General features: G+C 45.8%; 1 protein-coding gene across 1 annotated transcript in view; it reads right to left on the bottom strand.

The window, feature by feature from the left end:
* CDH4 (cadherin 4) overlaps positions 1 to 18,500 on the bottom strand; it is a 448,373-nt gene that overhangs the window by 69,909 nt on the left and 359,964 nt on the right. Inside the window, exon 7 of the mRNA XM_054218866.1 lies at positions 8,672 to 8,844. Coding sequence (XP_054074841.1) covers positions 8,672 to 8,844 — 173 coding nt within the window. The remainder of the gene's footprint in view (positions 1 to 8,671; positions 8,845 to 18,500) is intronic.

Genomic DNA, 18,500 nt, shown 5'->3' with positions numbered 1-18,500 from the left:
TTAGTAAGAAATGTAGCCAAAGATGCTTATAGGAATGGGTTGTGTTACTAAAAAAAGTACTACTAGGTCTAGGAAGAAAGAGTTAACAAAGCCTCTCTTTAAAATGCTAATAACAGACAATGGGCTGTGGATAAGTTAATTAGTGGAGCCAGCTTGTGTTTAATTATTTCACTTGACCTGGTGCAGATTTAGACAATAATCCCTTTAGAGAGGGGAAGGGGCTGTCGGAAATTATGTGATGTACCAGAAGGAAAACTTTCCATCTGCCTGAGCTGAGCAGGTAGTCTACTATCTAAAATTGGAATGATACGCTATTCTCCACTGTAAGACAAGCTCAAATGGAAAAAGAAATGCAGGTCTGAACCAGAGAGATTATGCTAAGGACCTCGTGAGCTTTCCACTCCGATACTTAACTTTCCCCCCCCTCCCTATTCAGCTGGGATTTTACTATTGAATAATGTATAAGCCAACCCACTGTAGTCAGAGGTGGGATTTCACCAGCAACTTGAAACAAGCGCAACCAGACTGAAGCAGGAGTCTCTGAACACACGGAAATGTGTGCGAAGAAAGAAAAGGGTCTATAGACTCCTAGTATACGTGGAATTTTCTTACAGGAGAGGCTCTGAAGATTTGCACATTTGAAAAAAGAGAACTGATTAGGTTGGGTATCAGTCCTATTCTGGCTCAGACTCTACAATCGGATCCAATTAAACTCAAAGGTTTGTTTTATCCGAGGAGGTCAACCCCAAATCATGCAGCTTTTCAATTTGGTACCATCTCTTCAATAGCCTGCCCAAATACGAATAAGAAGTTTAATGCGCGAATCAGTACAATCTCCTCCAGAGGCTACAGCATCTGAACGCCAGCAATGCTTAAAGGAAGGCAGGTGTATAAAAGAGAGTCTAAGCCAAATGGAAAAAAGAATTAAAAAAACCAAAGTGGGAGCTGCTCTGGCAGGCAGTAAATATGCACCGTCTGAGTGGGAGAAAACTCTTCATTTCAGCCAAAGGGTGGGACTCATTCTTGGTGGGAATCGGCTCCACAGGAGATGTAAACTGCCTGCAGGTTTACTTTTACGCACTGGCCAGCGATGGCAGGGCCATTCGTGCCCCAGCACAGGGAGGACAATGAGTGACTACGGGCGGAGGAAACCTCAGCCAGGCTGAGCTTAGGCAAACTCACGATCGAACAGTGACAACAGATCGTCACACTGTGTATAACCAGTTGGTCTCCAGCCCACTACATTTGCGTCCTGATCATTTTGCTGGTGAATTTTTTTTGGAGGTGAATACCATGGCTGTTTTCCTGTCTACTCATTGGACTCCCACAGGTTCCAAGCTATTTACCAGCCTCTTTTTTTGGAAAGTTCTTCTGTTCTTTAGAAGTTTCTCCTATCATCTTCAAATATTTTTTTTAGTGAAACACATACTCATGCTATCGTCTTCCAAGGCTCATGGCTCAGAGCTCTATCAGTTTTACTAGTCTACCTAGCTATCAGATTTTTATCAAGGAAAAATAATCATAAAAACCTTTCCATACACAAGAGCTCCAAAAACTGATTGACAGCTTTGTATTGAGAGCGTTGCAGCAATCGTGCAGAAGACCGAAAGGTACAGATGATTCTGGGAACGCCCACCAGAAGCACGCAGCGCCACTGCCGTTCGAGAAACGCAAACAGGGAGACATAATTCTTTCCACGTACTGTAAACAAGGCTTCAGAACCACTGACATAATTCCCTTCTTAATTAAAACAAACAGCATTATTTCTACGAGGCTTCGCTCAGGTCTTTCCCATCTTGCCACAAGGGCTACCGAGGAATCCACCACGCCATGCTGGACCAACCGCGCTCACGGCAGATTCCAGCCCTCCCCATCTGCCAACTTCTGGTATCTCAAATTACTACAAGTGGCCCTCACTGGGTGCACCACGCGTTTCCAAAGGCACTAAACGGGGTTAATAAAATGAACCTTCTTCACTGATGAGTGGTAGTGCTCCTCACCATAATTTGCTGAAAAAGGTCATTCTTGTCTGTAATGAGAAAATGAAATGCATGCTGCAATGATGGAGCAAGCTCAAATCAGTCCTACCTACAATGTAGAAACGTAAACCAGAATCAAGCATAAATCTCCTGGCTAAATTCAGCTTATGGCTAATCAGCTCTTCCTTTGACAGGATACGCTGCTGTGGAAATGGGATAATTTTATAACTGAATAATTTAACCAGTTTTATCTTTAAGTAATGATTTCAGGCATATTAATATATAAAGCTTCAGTATTTACATTTTTGTTACATGGACCTGAAAAATTACAAGGTGTCAGGACTAACACAGTATTCAGCGATAAATGACATTTTCAGAGTGGCTTTCATCCCCCAGCGTGACTTTGTGCTCCACAAATCCCTGGGATGGCAGGCGGCGAGAGCAGAGCCCGCCGTGCCACGGGGCTGGGGCAACCGCTGCGCGAGAGCGAAGGGAAGCTGTCGGAAACGGTACGGCCAAGGCTGGAGGGGGCAGGGAAAACGCGCTCTGACCGCTGTACAGAGGATGCTCTACCACTTCACCTGCTTATCCCTGTTAAGACTCCGGTAGTTTATGTCTGGCTTGAAGACACGTTCCACAAAGACTTCCAAGCCATTATTCGAATGCTGTGAGATGTGGAAAAGCCACTTACCCTTGAAGTCTGGTACAGTCCTTCATCATCTCAGCCATTGGAAAACACGCTGGGAGCCTGTGAGTCTGGAAGCTAAATACAGGGGCTTGTGGTCCGAATTCACAGAAATGGATGTGCCTCACTGGCAAAATAATTACTAATCTCTCACTCTCGTTCTCCTCCTGCGAGTTCAGCTACGGATGCGTTTTTTAATGCAGTGATACGGGAACTTCATCTTTAAAAGCAAGATACCTGTGGCTCAGCAGAATCTAACAACCTTGTTTTAGTTCTTCTCCGAAAAAAAAATAATGGAGAGAACATGAAAACCAGAATCCCTCTCACTTTAAAGAACTCCTCTAATAGATACAAACAGCAAACACAGCCCATGGTAGATTGCGCCTGTCAGAAGGTGACATCCTCTTACCAATTTTGCATAAGTCCTCATCGCTCCTTGGAGACGGCTAATTTGGGTGAGGAAAACGGGAAACAGAAATTCTTAGGATGCAGTCAAGCCATTTAGACGCCGCTTCCCCTCATTCTTTGTATTTTGTCAGTACACACACACGACTGATAATCTGCACAGGTTCACTCAGGTATCACCCGCACCGCGCCGAGGTCCTTCAGCCTCACGCTGCAGCAGACGCTCCTCCAGCCCTGCCCAGCGGAGCAGGCGCAGCCCTGCAGACCACGGCATTGATGCGCAGTGAGGGGAAGTAATTAACTCAGGCGACGATAATTTAGAACAGAATAAATTCCTTTTGTTATATTCCAGGGGTGGAAAAAGGACTGAAAGCTGCTGGACTCTCCCGTCGGAGGACAGCGCGGAAAGCAAGGCCCCACCTGCGATACCTGTTGGCTACACTTAGAGCATCGGCCGCCTGGAAGAGACAAACCCAGATTAAACCCACTGTATTCGGGTAATCTCAAACTAGTGGATTGCTACCTATGGGACTGTTCCACAAAGGATGAACTCTAGCAGTCTCCATGGCCAAGCTAATTCCTACCACCAGTGCCATGCCTTGTTTACTCCCGGCCAACATTTGAAATGAAGCAACAAGGAGGTTTTGCAAAGCTACTGCAATGATCTGGAGATAAACGTACTCAAAATAGTTACCACAGATGGTAAAAACCGATCCCCGCTCAGTTTTCGGAGGAGCAGAGTATCCTTTTTCTTTTTTTTTTGACATAACATTTCAAATTTGTGCTCTATCAGAAATGTCTAGTTGCACCAAAACCAGAGTGTTGGAAAAGAAATCAACTGTCTCTGCCAATAAGAAGAACTTTTCCTCTTCCCCACAAAAATCCTGCCATTTCATTCATAAATAAAATAAGCCACTAACTCAGTTGTTGGCAGGCTCTCCCTTTTATCTTTCACTCACTTGAGAAAGACTAGCAACATCACGTTTTCGGAAAGCCAAGTGTAGTAATCATAGAATCGGATTTCATGTATTTTTAAAAGCATTTGCAGCAGCAGAGCTCCAATCACTGTTAAAAGAAATATAAACATACAGAAGTTCGGAAGAAGCAACTCCAAGCTCCTGCCTTTCTTCATTTCTTCAACACAAGATGAATGTGCCGGGAAGGGACTCCCTTCTAAAGGAGATCTCAAAAAGTTAGCCACATTAACGCTACAAGCACCTCAGAGCCAAAATACTTATTATCTCAAATAAGCCCGGATGACATTTGAGATGCCTCGACGTCTCCTGGCCTGCCAGCGGAGTGGGGGATCAACCACCTCCTTCGCTCTCATTTCTCCCTTTTCCCTCCTGCTTGCTCAAAGTCCACGTTCATAAAATATTTAGCGGGAGCTCTTCAGAGGATGGTATCGCCTATCCTATAGCCCCAGCGCAGTTTTACTGCGCTACCGAGACAGACATTCTGCCACCAGAGCAATTAGAAGAGCTGACGGGGCTGAACTCCCGCCCCGGGAGCTCATGCTCAGACTGACGCTCTGGGCTCCATCCCCGCCGGGGACCCAGAGGGAGCCGCGCTGGACAAAGTGAGCGAACACCCAGCAGATCTCTTGCACGATTATAAGCAGAATTGTTACTTTTCAGAACCGAAAGCAGAAATACGAATGTTCTGCCTGTTTCCCAGCCCCAGCTGGGGGCAGCTGACCCTTCTTTACCTCTTGTTATTTTCTTCCCAGTGGAAAAAGAAAAAAAGAGCAATGAAATCCAGAATTCGGATGCACTGCTAACTCCAGCTGCCAGCTGGGCAGCAACTGCCCCATTTCTGGTACCCCCCATTTCTGGCGCAGCCTGCCAGAAATGAACTAAGCTCGCATGGTCCCCCTTGCGCCCTTACCATCACCCGTGTCCGCAGCCTTCCCTGTTAATCCGCGCATTTTGTGCTCCCACCGCTATTTCCTCTTTCCCTCCTAGTTTCATTGAATCAGCTACAAATTCCCTATGTTTCCCTGACGTTTCCCTGCACTAGAGCAAGTATCTGCTTTTAACCTTTCCAGCTAAGCCCGGCTCTCTGAATGCACCTTTCAACCTCTGGCACGCTCTAAATCCCTATCATTTTCCCTATTAGTTGAAGGGAGAGATGTCCCTTTTTTCCACCTTTGGCATTTCTCACCCTTAAGCATCCAGCAGCTGAAACCAGGCTGCTGCTAAACCGTCCTCCTTTAATATTTTTTATGAAGCGCAGTGCAATTATCTTTATCTTCCTTGGGGATCCATTCAATTAAGCGCAGTCGTAATGAGTGAATGGACACAGAGCATTGTAACCATATTTACATCCAGATTAATGGGAACCAGGTAAGATAACTTTAAAGCCATCAATATTTTAATACCTTGGCTTTTCATTTTGCTATCTCCAGTGTCAGACACATTTAGAGAGACCAGCACAATTTGAGAGGCTGAGTTTTTAATTTCCTCCTTGGTTTGTGGAAATGAGGGTTTAGAAACAGCAGCAAACTGCAAGACTTTGTCTTAAAATACATTTCTTGCAGGTTAACTGAAACACTTCTCATGACACAAAGCAAGCTGGAACGCTTCGTCCAGGTTCTCGGCCATTTAATGAATTGAAGGCAATGTAAGAAACCAGTAAAGAACCAGTACTTAAGTGGAGTTGCTGAGAGCACTGGGAAGGCTCATTTAATGAGCACGCAACAGAAATGCTGAGCTAGAAACACTGATTTTCAAGTCACTTTTCTCCCCTCTGAAAGACAAATGCTGGATCTGGAACGTGGATCTGTCTCTCAGATTCGGAATAGCTTTGACAGCTATTTTCGCACCTGCTTTGAGGCGCCTTCGCGTCGCAGGAGCAAGGTAGAAGGGTCCAACGCAGACTGAAAACCTGGTTCCGTTTCAGCACAGCTTAACATAATAGTGTCATAGGCGCTGATAAATGTGTCAATAAGCATTTGGAGAAATAACTGGTATCCAGGGAATTTATCTTGGTTGTAGTAGTTTCAGCTGAATAGGTCAGATTTGTTAACATTTTAATTTACACAAATCTGCATTCCAAATACTGCTCTTCGGCTCCTTTTCCTAACAACAAGAAAATGTCAGCAGCAAAACCAAATTTACTCCTCTAATAGCTTTCTCAAGATTTCAGGAAAAACAAACAAAAACAAAAAACCAATCTGTGGTACAGTTATGGGAGCGCTTAAACACATTTTTCAATTTAGACCTAATACAATTTTATGTTAATAAACCAGAAACTTTTGTCAATTCCAGATGTAATCCTGGGAATAAGCATGTCCCGTAGCTTCACGGCAGCCCCAGGCCTGTGCCCGGAGCCGGTTGTTCTGCCTCAATCCAAGTGTCCCTTGTCCCACCCGGTACCCAGCCATGGGACGCCCGCCCCGGATTTCCATCTCCAACGTGCCAGCTTGCCTTGATTTCCCAGACTCACTAACGTCAAGCGTATGGTTCCCCTGCAAGTTTTTAAAGTACTTCAGAGGCAATGAGATAAACCTGAAAAAAGCTGACCGTTTTTGCCTTACCCGTTCGGTCTAATTATCACCTGCCTCTTCTTTCAGCTGATTTGCCGAGATTAAAACCTCTCTCCCACCAAGCTATCCCAACCTATGTCTCTGAAATGAATACAAACCGATGACCTTTCTCTACCCGTAAAGCCCTACATTAAAATGCTGGCCCCCACTGATGTCAAGGGGGCAATAATAGTTCTGTCATTTCCATAAAATCAGCATTTTCCTGCCAGAATTCAGATCCCTCCTCCGAGTGCTGTGCCACTGTCCCCCCGAGGGCTGCCAAGCAATCTCGACAGCACTTGCTTCTCCTCTTGGACTGCGAGCGCGCTGCAGGCTTCAGCATTGCCTGGGATAATCTACCTGCTTAAGATTCAGCCAACTTCCTGCTTCTCTAAAGAAAAAGAGCCGGGAAAGGTCAAACCTGCCCTAGGTTGCGCTCGCAAAGTCTGCCGCGTCGGGTGGGAAGGAGCAGGCTGCGGTGCTCCTCCTGCTCCCCCAGCGCTGCTCCTTCTCTTCACATCCGGAAAGCTCTCTGCTCACCCCACCTTCTCCTTGCGGAGACGTTTCACACGGTGCTACCCCCGGCTCGGCTCGCCCTGGAGCCCTGCCTCGGGCAAGCCCCACATCCACGCCGTTCCCAGCCGCGGCCGGGTCCCGGCGCTGGTCCCGCCAGCTGCCCCGCGGTGCTCCGCTTGCTGCTGAGCTGCTGCCGGTGCTTCCATCGCCCTCGGCAGCCGCCTGCAGGATTCCTCCCACAGCCCCCATGCAGCTCTGAAGTGAAAACGCGGCCCCAGGCATGTGAATGAAATGGGCACAAACCCCGGCACAGCGATGCCTCTCCGCTGGCGCTCGGCAGAGCGCTCTGCAGCGGGGCCAAAAACACGCCGCTGGGGATGATGTGGAAGGGAAAAAATCTCCAAAGTGCTGGAGGGTTTCACCCCTCTGATGTCCCAGGCAGGAAACCCAGGGCCTCCCGCTCGCTCCATCCCTGCCATCCGTCACGGGGGCAAAGGAGGGAAAGGAAGAGCAAAACCAGTTCCTGGTGCCCTCTCTCGGAAGTGCAGCACGTTGGGCTCTCTCAAAATGGATTTCACCGGACTTGCTATCTCTGGGGACTGCCTGAAGTTAAACGTCTGAGCCTAAGACTATGTAAGTCCTTGCTTTTGTATTTGCTGCATAGCCATGTTCTCTTGGCCAGCTCTTCAATGAACAATGACCCTTCCCATCACTTACAAGCCGATCAAGATCTCCTAGTTGCAACAGACAGGTGACACTCCATGAACTGCACAGACCAATGGGAAAAAATCCCAGAACTTAAGTTCCCCCTGTCCCTTCACCCCCATCCCCTCCTCCCCAGGTCACTCCAACCCACCACTGATGCTACATGGATTTTTGTTTAACGCGTGAGGTATGTTCATGCCTTCTCCTCGAGCTATACTCACATCTGGAGAGGGCAGACCTCTGAGAATAACACCGTACAGCTTACACCAGCAGAATATGCTTCTGCATTTGGAAAAGCTGTACATTGTAAAATACCAGAAAGAAGAGGTACTAAAGGCAGAGCCTCACACAAAACCGAAACCACTGGAAGACATTTTCCTAGTTTGGAAATCACATAAAGGTGCCACCATGAAACACGTCAAGTGTGTTGAGTATGGGCCGTGTAACTGCTTCCAAAGATAACATGCAAAGAACAAAGCAAGACAGGTCTAGAAAGGGCTACAGATGCATGGCACTTCATTTGTCCCCTGACAGAAGGGGGACAAATGCCAATTTATTCATCCCCCTGCTCCTCCTGGAGCATTTTCTACATCTTTGAGTTGTACAAATTTACACAAGGAAAATATCAGCTCCATGAGTTTGAAGATTCTCCCAGGGTTTCATCGACTGATATGGATTGAGACAAAAATATCACATCAAAGCCATGGTGCCCCACAGCTGCTGCAGAAACAAAGACCACGATCTCCACGCCGCAACTCAAACTTTTAGCGGCTTTATATTCAAGACAGGATTTGGGCTTTGCATGTCAGCAACCCTCAACAACGGGAAACCCGGTCTGACGGCGTTTAAACTCACCTCTCTGTCCAGTCCAGCAGCCACAGTGACAATGTCTCCCGTCTCGCTGTTAATAGTAAACATATTTTGCGATGGGCTCTGTGGGGTCTGAGTGACGATTCGGTATCTCACCATCCCGTTCGCCGTGGTACTATCATCTGCATCATTTGCCGTCACTGTCATCACGTAGGTACCTTGGAACAAGAGAAGACGAAATATCAGGACTAGCTCGTTGCAGAGCAGACTGCGGTCCCATTGACTCGGGGTCATGCATTTTACTCAGAAATGCTACGGAATAGACAGCCCATTGCAATCCAGCCAGCTAGGCAAGGCGAGGATTATGAAAATAGCAACACTGCTGAGACCAGATGATCTGTAAGGATACTGATTACACATAACTGGTACATAGCGAGAAGTCATATGAGGATATCTATGATTAACTTCTAATTCTTTCAGTGATTGTAACTTTTAGGGCAGCATTTTTCGTCCTGCAATTTCATACAGATTCCCACATGAGATTTTTTTCCACCCAATCACTGCATTCGCATGCATTCAAACGTTTTTCCAGAGTTTAATAGCGGAGAGCCCATCAGAGTTCTCAGCAGCTTCAGAAGGACGCCCTCAACACGCCCATGCCCAGTGCAGGAAGCAACTGCCTGCTGCCTCCAGTTCTTAGAGAAACGTCCACCTTTCCAGCCCCTTCTGGAGAAAAAAAACACTTCTGCAGAGCAAATGGAACAGCTGCTGCCCAGCAGGACAGAAAATCAATGATTTGGTATGTGTGGCCAGCGATGTATTGAATCATTGGTTTGTTTCTTGCTAATCACCAGTGTCTTCATTTGCCTTGCAAAAAACAATCCCTACTTTTGAGATACTGTTGGTAGCGCATTGATGCACTGACAGGCTCATTATCACTGGAGTTTGGCAGCAGGGTGTTTTGCTAAAGTGGGAAATTATCATTATGAGGGTAAAAGATGTTACTTGATTGGATGGACTCCTGCAGCTGCATGGTCCTGTGACCCCCCAGAGCTCCCAGGGCCCAGCTTTACGCTTGTGATATTGGTAGGAGAGAATACTAAAAGGGCAAACACACACTGCTTACAAAAAGCAATCTGCAACAGTGGATGAATCTAATGATAAGAAACTTGAAAGGAGGAGTGGGAGGCAAAGAGAGACAGGGAAACCAGACATAACCCCGTTTAGTGACCACCAAACCCAACAGCACCAATGGAGAGATGGGAGGGAACGCCTGAACACTGCTCGTTTACGAACTCTGAACAGACGAACCAACTTATGAGCCTGCCGCGCTGGAGGAGATGCAAAGTGGTCCCAACAAGAACCTGAGCTGATTCAAGATGGAGCCACACATTGTTTTACAAAAAGAGCTGAGCTTGTCCTGCCCGCTTGGTTAGATGTGAGCCACTGGCAAACTCGAGGACACGTGGCTCCATCAGCACTGCTTCGCGTCTCATCTAACGAGCCCAGATCCCCAGCTTGGTCACAAAGCTACCACGCTTCCAGCTCAGAGAGAGCAGAGCTGGAGAGCTTGCATCGCTTTGCAAGAGAGTTTAAAAACACAGCCCATGCTCTGAGTGGGCAGATCTACCAACGGCAGCAGCACGCCCCTGTTCTGTACCCCAGCAAAGTGTCTTCAAGCCACTCGGCACGCAGCCGAACCCTCCAGTGTCTTCCCCAACTTTCGGAAAACAACATTTCTCAGTATTAGCGAGAAGCGGCCTCATAAGTTTGTATTTCTGCACTGTGGAAAGTGCTTTGCTGATCTCCTTCCATCTGGCTCAATCAGGCTCTTTTTGTTCTCTGTGGTGATACATATCCCTGTGAGTTTTCTTAGTTCAATAAGAATTATAGATTAAAAAATAAATGAATGTGTAAAGCAAATTCTAATGATGAATACATTCCTATCTTTCTGCAATAATCCTGACTCACATTTGTGAAATGAAAACAAATTATTCAACAACTTTAACATTTTTCCGATCAATAAACTTCAGGAGAGGGAAGGAACACTGAATTGAAACAAGGCTGTGCACGCAATGAATTTTCTCCTTTCTCTTCAAGCATTCTTTTTTTGCTCTTTTGCAAAGCCAGTTATCACGAGACGACTGATACGACTAAAGAAGTCGACGCTTAGATAAGTACAGGGGAAATGTACAGGAGAAATTTAAATAGGGAATATGCAGAACGAGATGTTTGATTTGGAATTTGTGTTATCTTAATGCATTCTATACTGAAAATATCTCTGAACAGAATGTCAAAACCTGGGGCTAATGAAAACAGAAGTGGAAGAAGAAAACAGAATCTATTTTAGGAGGTGCAGTCTTAGGACATTTTCCAAAAATCAGGTGGTATTTCATGATTCCCTTCTAGTGCAAGAAACAGCCTAGAAAGGAAAGTTGTTTGTTGGGGCTACCAGGTTCAGACAAGGGCACCCCACAGCTGTGGTGCCTCCGCATCCAGGATCTCTCAGACGGCACTGTAGTGTCCAAAACAAACCAGGACATGTGTGAGACGGTGGGTTCCCAAGGTGGCAAGCGAAGCCACCGGGCTGTGGCTGTAGTGGGCACGGGGTGAGCTGACGGCAGCTGTACTGTGGATCATAGAATCACAGAACCATAGAACTGTAGGGTTGGAAGGGCCCTCTGGAGATCACCCAGGCCAACCCCCTGCCAGAGCAGGGTCACCCAGAGCAGGTGGCACAGGAACGTGTCCAGGCGGGGTTGGGATGTCTCCAGAGACGGAGACTCCCCCACCTCCCTGGGCAGCCTGTGCCAGGGCTCTGCCACCCTCACAGCAAAGAAGTTCCTCCTCCTGTTGAGATGGAACTTCCCATGGTCAAGTTTGTGCCCGTTACCCCTTGTCCTGTCGCTGGGCACCACTGAGAAGAGCCTGGCCCCATCCTCCTGACACCCACCCTTTCAGTATTTATAAGTGTTGATAAGATTCCCCCTCAGTCATCTTTTTTCCGGACTGAAGAGACCCAAATCCCTCAGCCTTTCTTCATAAGGGAGGTGTTCCAGTCCCCTCATCATCTTGGTAGCCCTTTGCTGTCCCCTCTCCAGCAGTTCCCTGTCCTTCTTGAACCGGGGAGCCCAGAACTGGACACAGCACTCCAGGTGCGGCGGATGGAGTGTATAGGAGGTCTTCACTCTTTCCCTGACCTTTTTGCTTCTTTCCTGCAATGTAGCGTTGGACTGAGCACATCTGCTCTAGAAAAAACCAACTATTTCAACAGCAATTGACCTACATCCCCATAAAGGGAGATGGGACTGGACAAATGTCTCTGAAGTCATGAACTGAGCACCAGGGAGCTGTATTTCAAGAGGCAATCTGCTCCCTATCTCATATCTTTAATTTCCATTATGAAACTCAACCACAGAGAAAATAAAGACAGGAACTTGGCATTAATTACTAACTTGTAACTTAATAAAACGTCCTCTGCAAAGGGCCCTGTGTGGCTGCAGCACTCGGCAGCGCATGATGGAACTGCAGCAGCCGCTTCCTTCCCCGGCTCCCCGCTGCTCCCGGGGGCGGCATCTCTGACCACAGGCTGCTGTAAACCGCCTGCAAATTACTTCTTCCTCTCTGCAGTCTGGCTGGTGGCCGAGATGTCTGTTCCCCTTCCCATGCACTCGCATTTCCCACCTGGCACTGCTGGCCGAAGCATAAGAGAGTGACGGCATCTCCTGTTACCCACGCTGAGGGTACCACTCCTGAGGACCGCTCCCAGGGGATCTGCAGGTAGAACCCACATCACCATCCGTATTCCACTCAGTTTTCTGTATATTTAGTCTGTCTTTATGCAAGACGTATCCTCTAGACACCTGCATGCTGCAGTAAATGACATAAACAATATATCTGTGCACAGAGTATTCAATAGAGCAACGTGGAAATTTACTGCGACAGTGTCTAACATCTTCTGGGTGCTGTATAAAGTCTTCCACTACGCTGAGATGGTTGGTGATGATTTACCTGCTATAAAAGTAAATAATATTGTTCTATTTCCTATGCATGGGGATACATCTTCATATACTTTATATTAAAATAAAGGAAATACACCCCCATATCCAGCCCCTATTACTACACCGATTAGGCAAGTACACGGTGGCAGACTGCACAGCTCCTGCACACTTGAGGATCAGGGCTGGTATTGTTTGCGTTTAAGTGAAACGCAGACTGGCCTGCAGGATGCGTGCATGCATTTTGTGGAAATCAAAGAATTAACCCCAGCACCTCTAAATCCCTATATCCTACCCACGCGGAGACTGGGAGCAGTTTGAACAGAACAGAGACACTGGGCAAACTCCTCCACGCCACACTCCCACCCCAGGCCGTAGGCTGCCCTTTCTGGGTCAGCCCTCGCCAGGGGTGATGGAGATACAATGGAGGCGTACAAACAGGGCGAGAGGGACTTCACGCTTTCAGTGTGAGAGAGAAGCATTAGCTTTATTTTTCTGCTCCAAAGGGCTTGCTCTCAAACCCGCTGACAGCAATAAATGAATGCATAAAGTGCCGAAACTCAGGAATTTGCCCCAGCCTGCGCAGTGTATCCCCCAAAGAATACTCAGTCCAGACGGTGTTGGATGTAACTGTATTAAACTACACACCTGGCCTACTGACTCAGGTAGACAACCTGTTGAAAGAAAACCATTCCTCATCAAATAAGGCACATGGTATGTTAAATAAAACACCTAACCTAGTACATCATGTCAATATTAAATCAAATTTGTTGCATGTTGAACAGCTCTTCCGAGAAGCAGATTGAATTACCATGCACAGCTAGTGATGACAAGATTACTGTGCATTAGCTTTCATTAACTAATGTGCCAAGTTCATACATCACCTGAGTTAAAATTGACGTATGGCATGATGAAGACGATCTATCTAAAGGCAAGACCCCAAGAATCTGCAACTTCACAAAGCATTCCCTTTGATTTCCCAGAGACGGCAATCTCCTAGATGTTATTTTGTCAAACGAGGTATTTTTGTTTCAATCTAACAATGGAGAAGACACATGAGAGAGATGCTTGAAAGCACCCTTTATGGAAAATATTCCCATTAGATTAATTAAGCTTTCTACAGGATAGGCAAAATAATGCCTTACAGAATCTGAGGGGATGGAAGCAAAGGGACGTAATTTTTACCTGTATATTCAGTTTTGTTTATCAATTTTAAAATTAATCGCATCTGCTTGTAAAAGACTGCAATAACATTTTGTTAAGGTTCACTATATCTCATTTGATCTTTACACGTTGAGTAAAAAAAAGAAGCAAAACAAGAAAGATAGCTGCCCTGTGTATGTACAAGCAGATAAGCACATGGTCATAAACAAATGTCCCGTCCAAATCCCTCTGGAATGTCAGAATCAGCTCAATTCTTTCTGGCTCCGCCGGTCCCAAGGCACGCCAAGGACTGCTCATTCTCATCACGTCGGCTGCAATCTCTGCTCTCCCGCCTAGGCAACTTCATTTCTCCATAAAGACTCAGCTTTCATGGTTTTAAGGCATACAAACAATATCTTAGCACCGTTGTGCTCCCAAAGTCTTTGTTACAATTGCTTTATAATTACCATTTTTCTAAGCTGGTTTGATATCCGTTAGTTAGACTTAATGCATGTTAAAAGAAAGAGCTAATGGGCACTTATCAGGAAGCCAAATTAAAAAAAAGATAAAAAAACCCCGTTCACTTTGCCCTTTATACCACATATCACTATAAAAATACACAATCCTCTCTGTCTACTCATGTGATATAAACAGAAAAAGCTAAAACTTCATCCAGTTTTTACTGATAACGCTGATTTGCTATTCAGCTTTATCTTACAGTTTATGGTTTTTAATGGCTGGTAAATGGTTGCAGAATCATTAAAGGTTGGTTAACCTTCTCAGTCTAATTTTGACCTACAAGCTACTTAATTTAATCATTCCCCCATAGAAAAGGACTGAATCATTATGTGCAGACATGTAGTGATGGCCATATTACATTAGATCTTCATTAACCCAAGTTAATAATGGCTTTGTACTAATGGAAGCCTCCCCTTCCTCCTAATTTTTTTTCCCCCAAATTGGAAAGCTCACTTAGTGAATACTCTGCATCCGATGTTAGAGAGAGAGAAGACAGTAATTGTTGATGGGAAGGTTTAATACTGAACAGCAGTGTAGAATGTACAACGTTTCCTAAAAACAAAATTTTCCATTCAGAAGAATGTCCTGATATTAGTTTTCTTCCCCACAGAGAACGGGAATCTCATGCCCCGACTCCACAACAGGAACGCTTCAACCTTTAAGTGATTTCATTCATTGCAACAAAGTCTTGGAACAGAAAGACAGCACGCTGGAAAAGCAAAGATGTCAAAACCAAGTTACAGAGAGAAGTATGATGGGATCCTGAACAAGTCCTCAGAGCACAACTACACACGTAATTACTTGTATACAGCTCCCCTACGTAAAACGGGATCTTTCTTACCAATAAACACGCTGAAGTGTGCTTGCGCTACTTGTCTTTTTAATTGATCAATAAAACTAACAGTATTCTTCCACTCCAAACCCGGGGAGGCGAGGGATGGGGGGGCGGCGGGTTGCGATGCCGCGGAGAGATCCCAAGTTGTCTTTACCTGCGCCGCCCGGTACCCGGCACGCTGAGCGGCACCGAGCTCCTCAGGGCTGTTCGCCTTGCCAGCGAGTGTGGGTTTGAGAACAGCATTGGGAGAACTGCTGCAGCGTTACACACTAAAACATCTCGGCAAACCTGTATCCTCAAGTTGAAAACATAAAATGCATTCAATGGGCAACGCGAAGCGCTTTCACACACTCGTTGTCAAGGGTTTCAAATGAAAAAGGGGGAGCGACGCACAAAGGTGCTGAGTGGAGTTATGCAGGTACACCGGAATGTGTGCAAGACATCACGATGACAGAAGTGCCTGAAACTCTACTGCAGATGTAATAAATTGCAAATATACTGAAATTAAACTGCATCGCACATGCTCTAGATAGAAAACTAAATAAAACCAGCACGTTCCCTCTGAAGGATATTCCTTCAGTCATAACTGATAGCTACTGTCATTCTCTTCCACTGCTATTTTTGTAATCACTGGCAAATTTTGACCTTTCAGGCAGCTAACCTAATTCATAAAGGATGCCACTTCCTAATTAGCGTAGACATCAGACTCTCTCAAACAAGGCAAGAGCCAACCTAATGAGAACAGAGAGAGCAAGCGGGTCTGGAGAGATGACTGAGCAAGTCGAAGAGGCTGCTGTCACCCAGAACTGCAATAATACCTTCTTATTGTCAAGAAAGAAGTAAGAGAAAATGCGCGGGATGCAGTGTATACATGGGCACGGCCAGATTTGAAGGTAACTCCCGTACGGCAGCCTGCGGAGGCCCCGCGCACCGCGGAGAAATAACACAAGTAAAACGACAAGATGGGCAAAAGCGCATTCAGCCTCTGAGCAAAGAGCTTTGACGGCACAAATCACCGAGGCTCAGCTCGGCTGAGTTCCTGCAGATGAACCCTCTCGAGTCCCAGAGGCAAATTCAAAAAATGGAGAAAGCGTGACTTAGGACAAGGTATCCTGAACACCAGCACCCAACTGTGCTTACAAGTACGGCTGGGTTTCACGCTTAACTGAAGGCATCTGCAACCAGTGACATCGTGCAGACCCGGCTGCACAAAACCTCAGACTTAACACATCTTCCACAAGGCTTCAATCCAATCCTTGGATTTTGACAATATAATACAGCGTAATATAATATAGTGTAATATAATATAAATACTGTAATATTTATAATACTATGTTCTTTGTAACTGCTGGTTAAAAGGAGGCAGAGAGGACCGTTGCAGTGCTGTAACTCGCTTCTGGAGTGGTCTCAGAACAGGATTTCTGCATTTTTTTTCATTGTATCAACTTGGCCTTTTTTTCTGGAGGGAAAAATCATCGGTCTGGGGATTTGCATTTTTTTCTCACCTACAGTCCTATAATTCCCTTCCTTGCTCCTGGGACTGGATGCTTCTGAAAAGGAAATTAAGAGCACAGATTTCATAACCACTCACCTTGAAACAGAATGGAAAGCACTACTACCACATGTGTCTGCAGAAAAACAATTTCTTAACTTAAAATTGTGCTTGGCTGAGCAAAAGAACTTAAAAAATGAGTATTGTATATCCTGAGTCTGTGTGCAATGTGTGAGAGAATAGAGTCGGGCTGGACAAAGTCATTTTTATGACATGCGTATGAAGCGCAAGGATAAGAGCAGCAGCTCCCCAGGCTGCGCTGATGGCACCGCACGGGCGGCGCGTTTTGGCTGGGGATGAGCCCCGAAGCAACGCACCAACCTGGAAGAGCTCGGGGAGGATCTGGTGAGACCTGCTCTGGCTCTTGAAGGATTTTCCTTTCCATGATCTCTCTGAAACACGCGGCACTTGCGTTACTCCTAGCACGAGCGCTGCCAGCAGCACGGGCTCCGCCTGGTCTCCCGGCGCCACGTCCCACCAGCAGCGCCCCGGCCCCGGGCCAGGACCCTGCTCTGGGCTCTGCTGAACTGGGACTATCCTAAATGATGAGTGCTACCATCAACCTACCACCAAGCTGGTAAAAAAATATTGAAAAGAATAGTTTAATTACGAACAGCACTATGGCATTTTGGAATGGTTTGTAATGGAAGAAAGGGGTTTTCACTCGGTGTTCCATTAGTTTTTAAAAGTGAAGCATCTTCTTTTCCAATCTCAGGCTTTAGTTTCCTCCCCTGCCACCCCGCAACGCCCTGTCCCTTCACGGAAAGATCCACCTGCAGGACACGGGGCATTTCTTCATGAATTGTAACGATGGGCTGGAGAAGAAGAAGGAGCCAGAAATGTAGAATCCAAATTCTCCACATGAATATATATATACACACACACACAAATGCAACTATATGCCTTAAAAGATTAATTTCACAAGCCTTAAATTGCAGTTTAATTTGAAAACTAATTCAGCCTCATAATTGGCTTTCTGTTCAAATCACTGAGGCTAAAGATTTAAATTCTTAATATTCAGATGACTTTCAAGTTTCTGGCCCCATCTGTGCATTAGTCCATGGTGTTAATCTCTGAGGGAATCTCTGCTGGCATAGAAATAAAATAAACAAACTGGGACACCAGTAGAATAATCGGCTTTTAAAATCCTTGGGTTTTTTTTAATATACTGCTTATTTTTATGAGATTTCTTTAACTCAATTTGCCACATATAGATTTGGCTCCCAGCTATTTCATTTTTCACGTGGCACGCTATCAACAATTATTGTATCAGAGTTCCATGAAATCAGGAGGAGACAGGGAAATATTAAATTACAAGATTTCTCATGTAAGAAATACTAATATTCCGTTGTTTTGGAGGACTGTCCACACTCAGCACTCTCTCACACCACTGGCAGGGCGGGTGGCAGGAGGACACGATCCCACCCAGCACCAGGAGAAAGAAGGAGCTGGACGAAACTCTAATTTAGAAGAAGCCACTTGGACTTTTGCTGTCGACTTGAAAGGGACGGAGATGTATCCCGAGAGTTAGTGAAGTGGAAAAGATGAATGGGAACGGAAAAGGCCAGTCTGACAGGCACAAATTGTTTTGGAGAGATGTGTTAATTTTTGACAATCTTTCTGTTAAAACAAAATAGATACAACCCAGAGCAAAGCGCTCCAGTCACTGCGGAGCATTTCACATTGACCTTTTCAGAACGGAACGCTTCAGTTAAGTGAGACATCCACATCCCACCATCAGGTACGTTGTACGGCGGTTCTATCAAAACTAACCTTCCGCAGTGACCAAAATAATCTTTCTCCATCACATTTTTGTTCTGTGATTAA

Source organism: Rissa tridactyla, chromosome 12 (genome assembly GCF_028500815.1).
Source record: "Rissa tridactyla isolate bRisTri1 chromosome 12, bRisTri1.patW.cur.20221130, whole genome shotgun sequence".
Classification (NCBI taxonomy): Eukaryota; Metazoa; Chordata; class Aves; order Charadriiformes; family Laridae; genus Rissa; species Rissa tridactyla.
The sequence above is the reverse complement of the archived record's forward strand: the minus strand, read 5'-3'. Positions and strand labels throughout refer to the sequence as shown.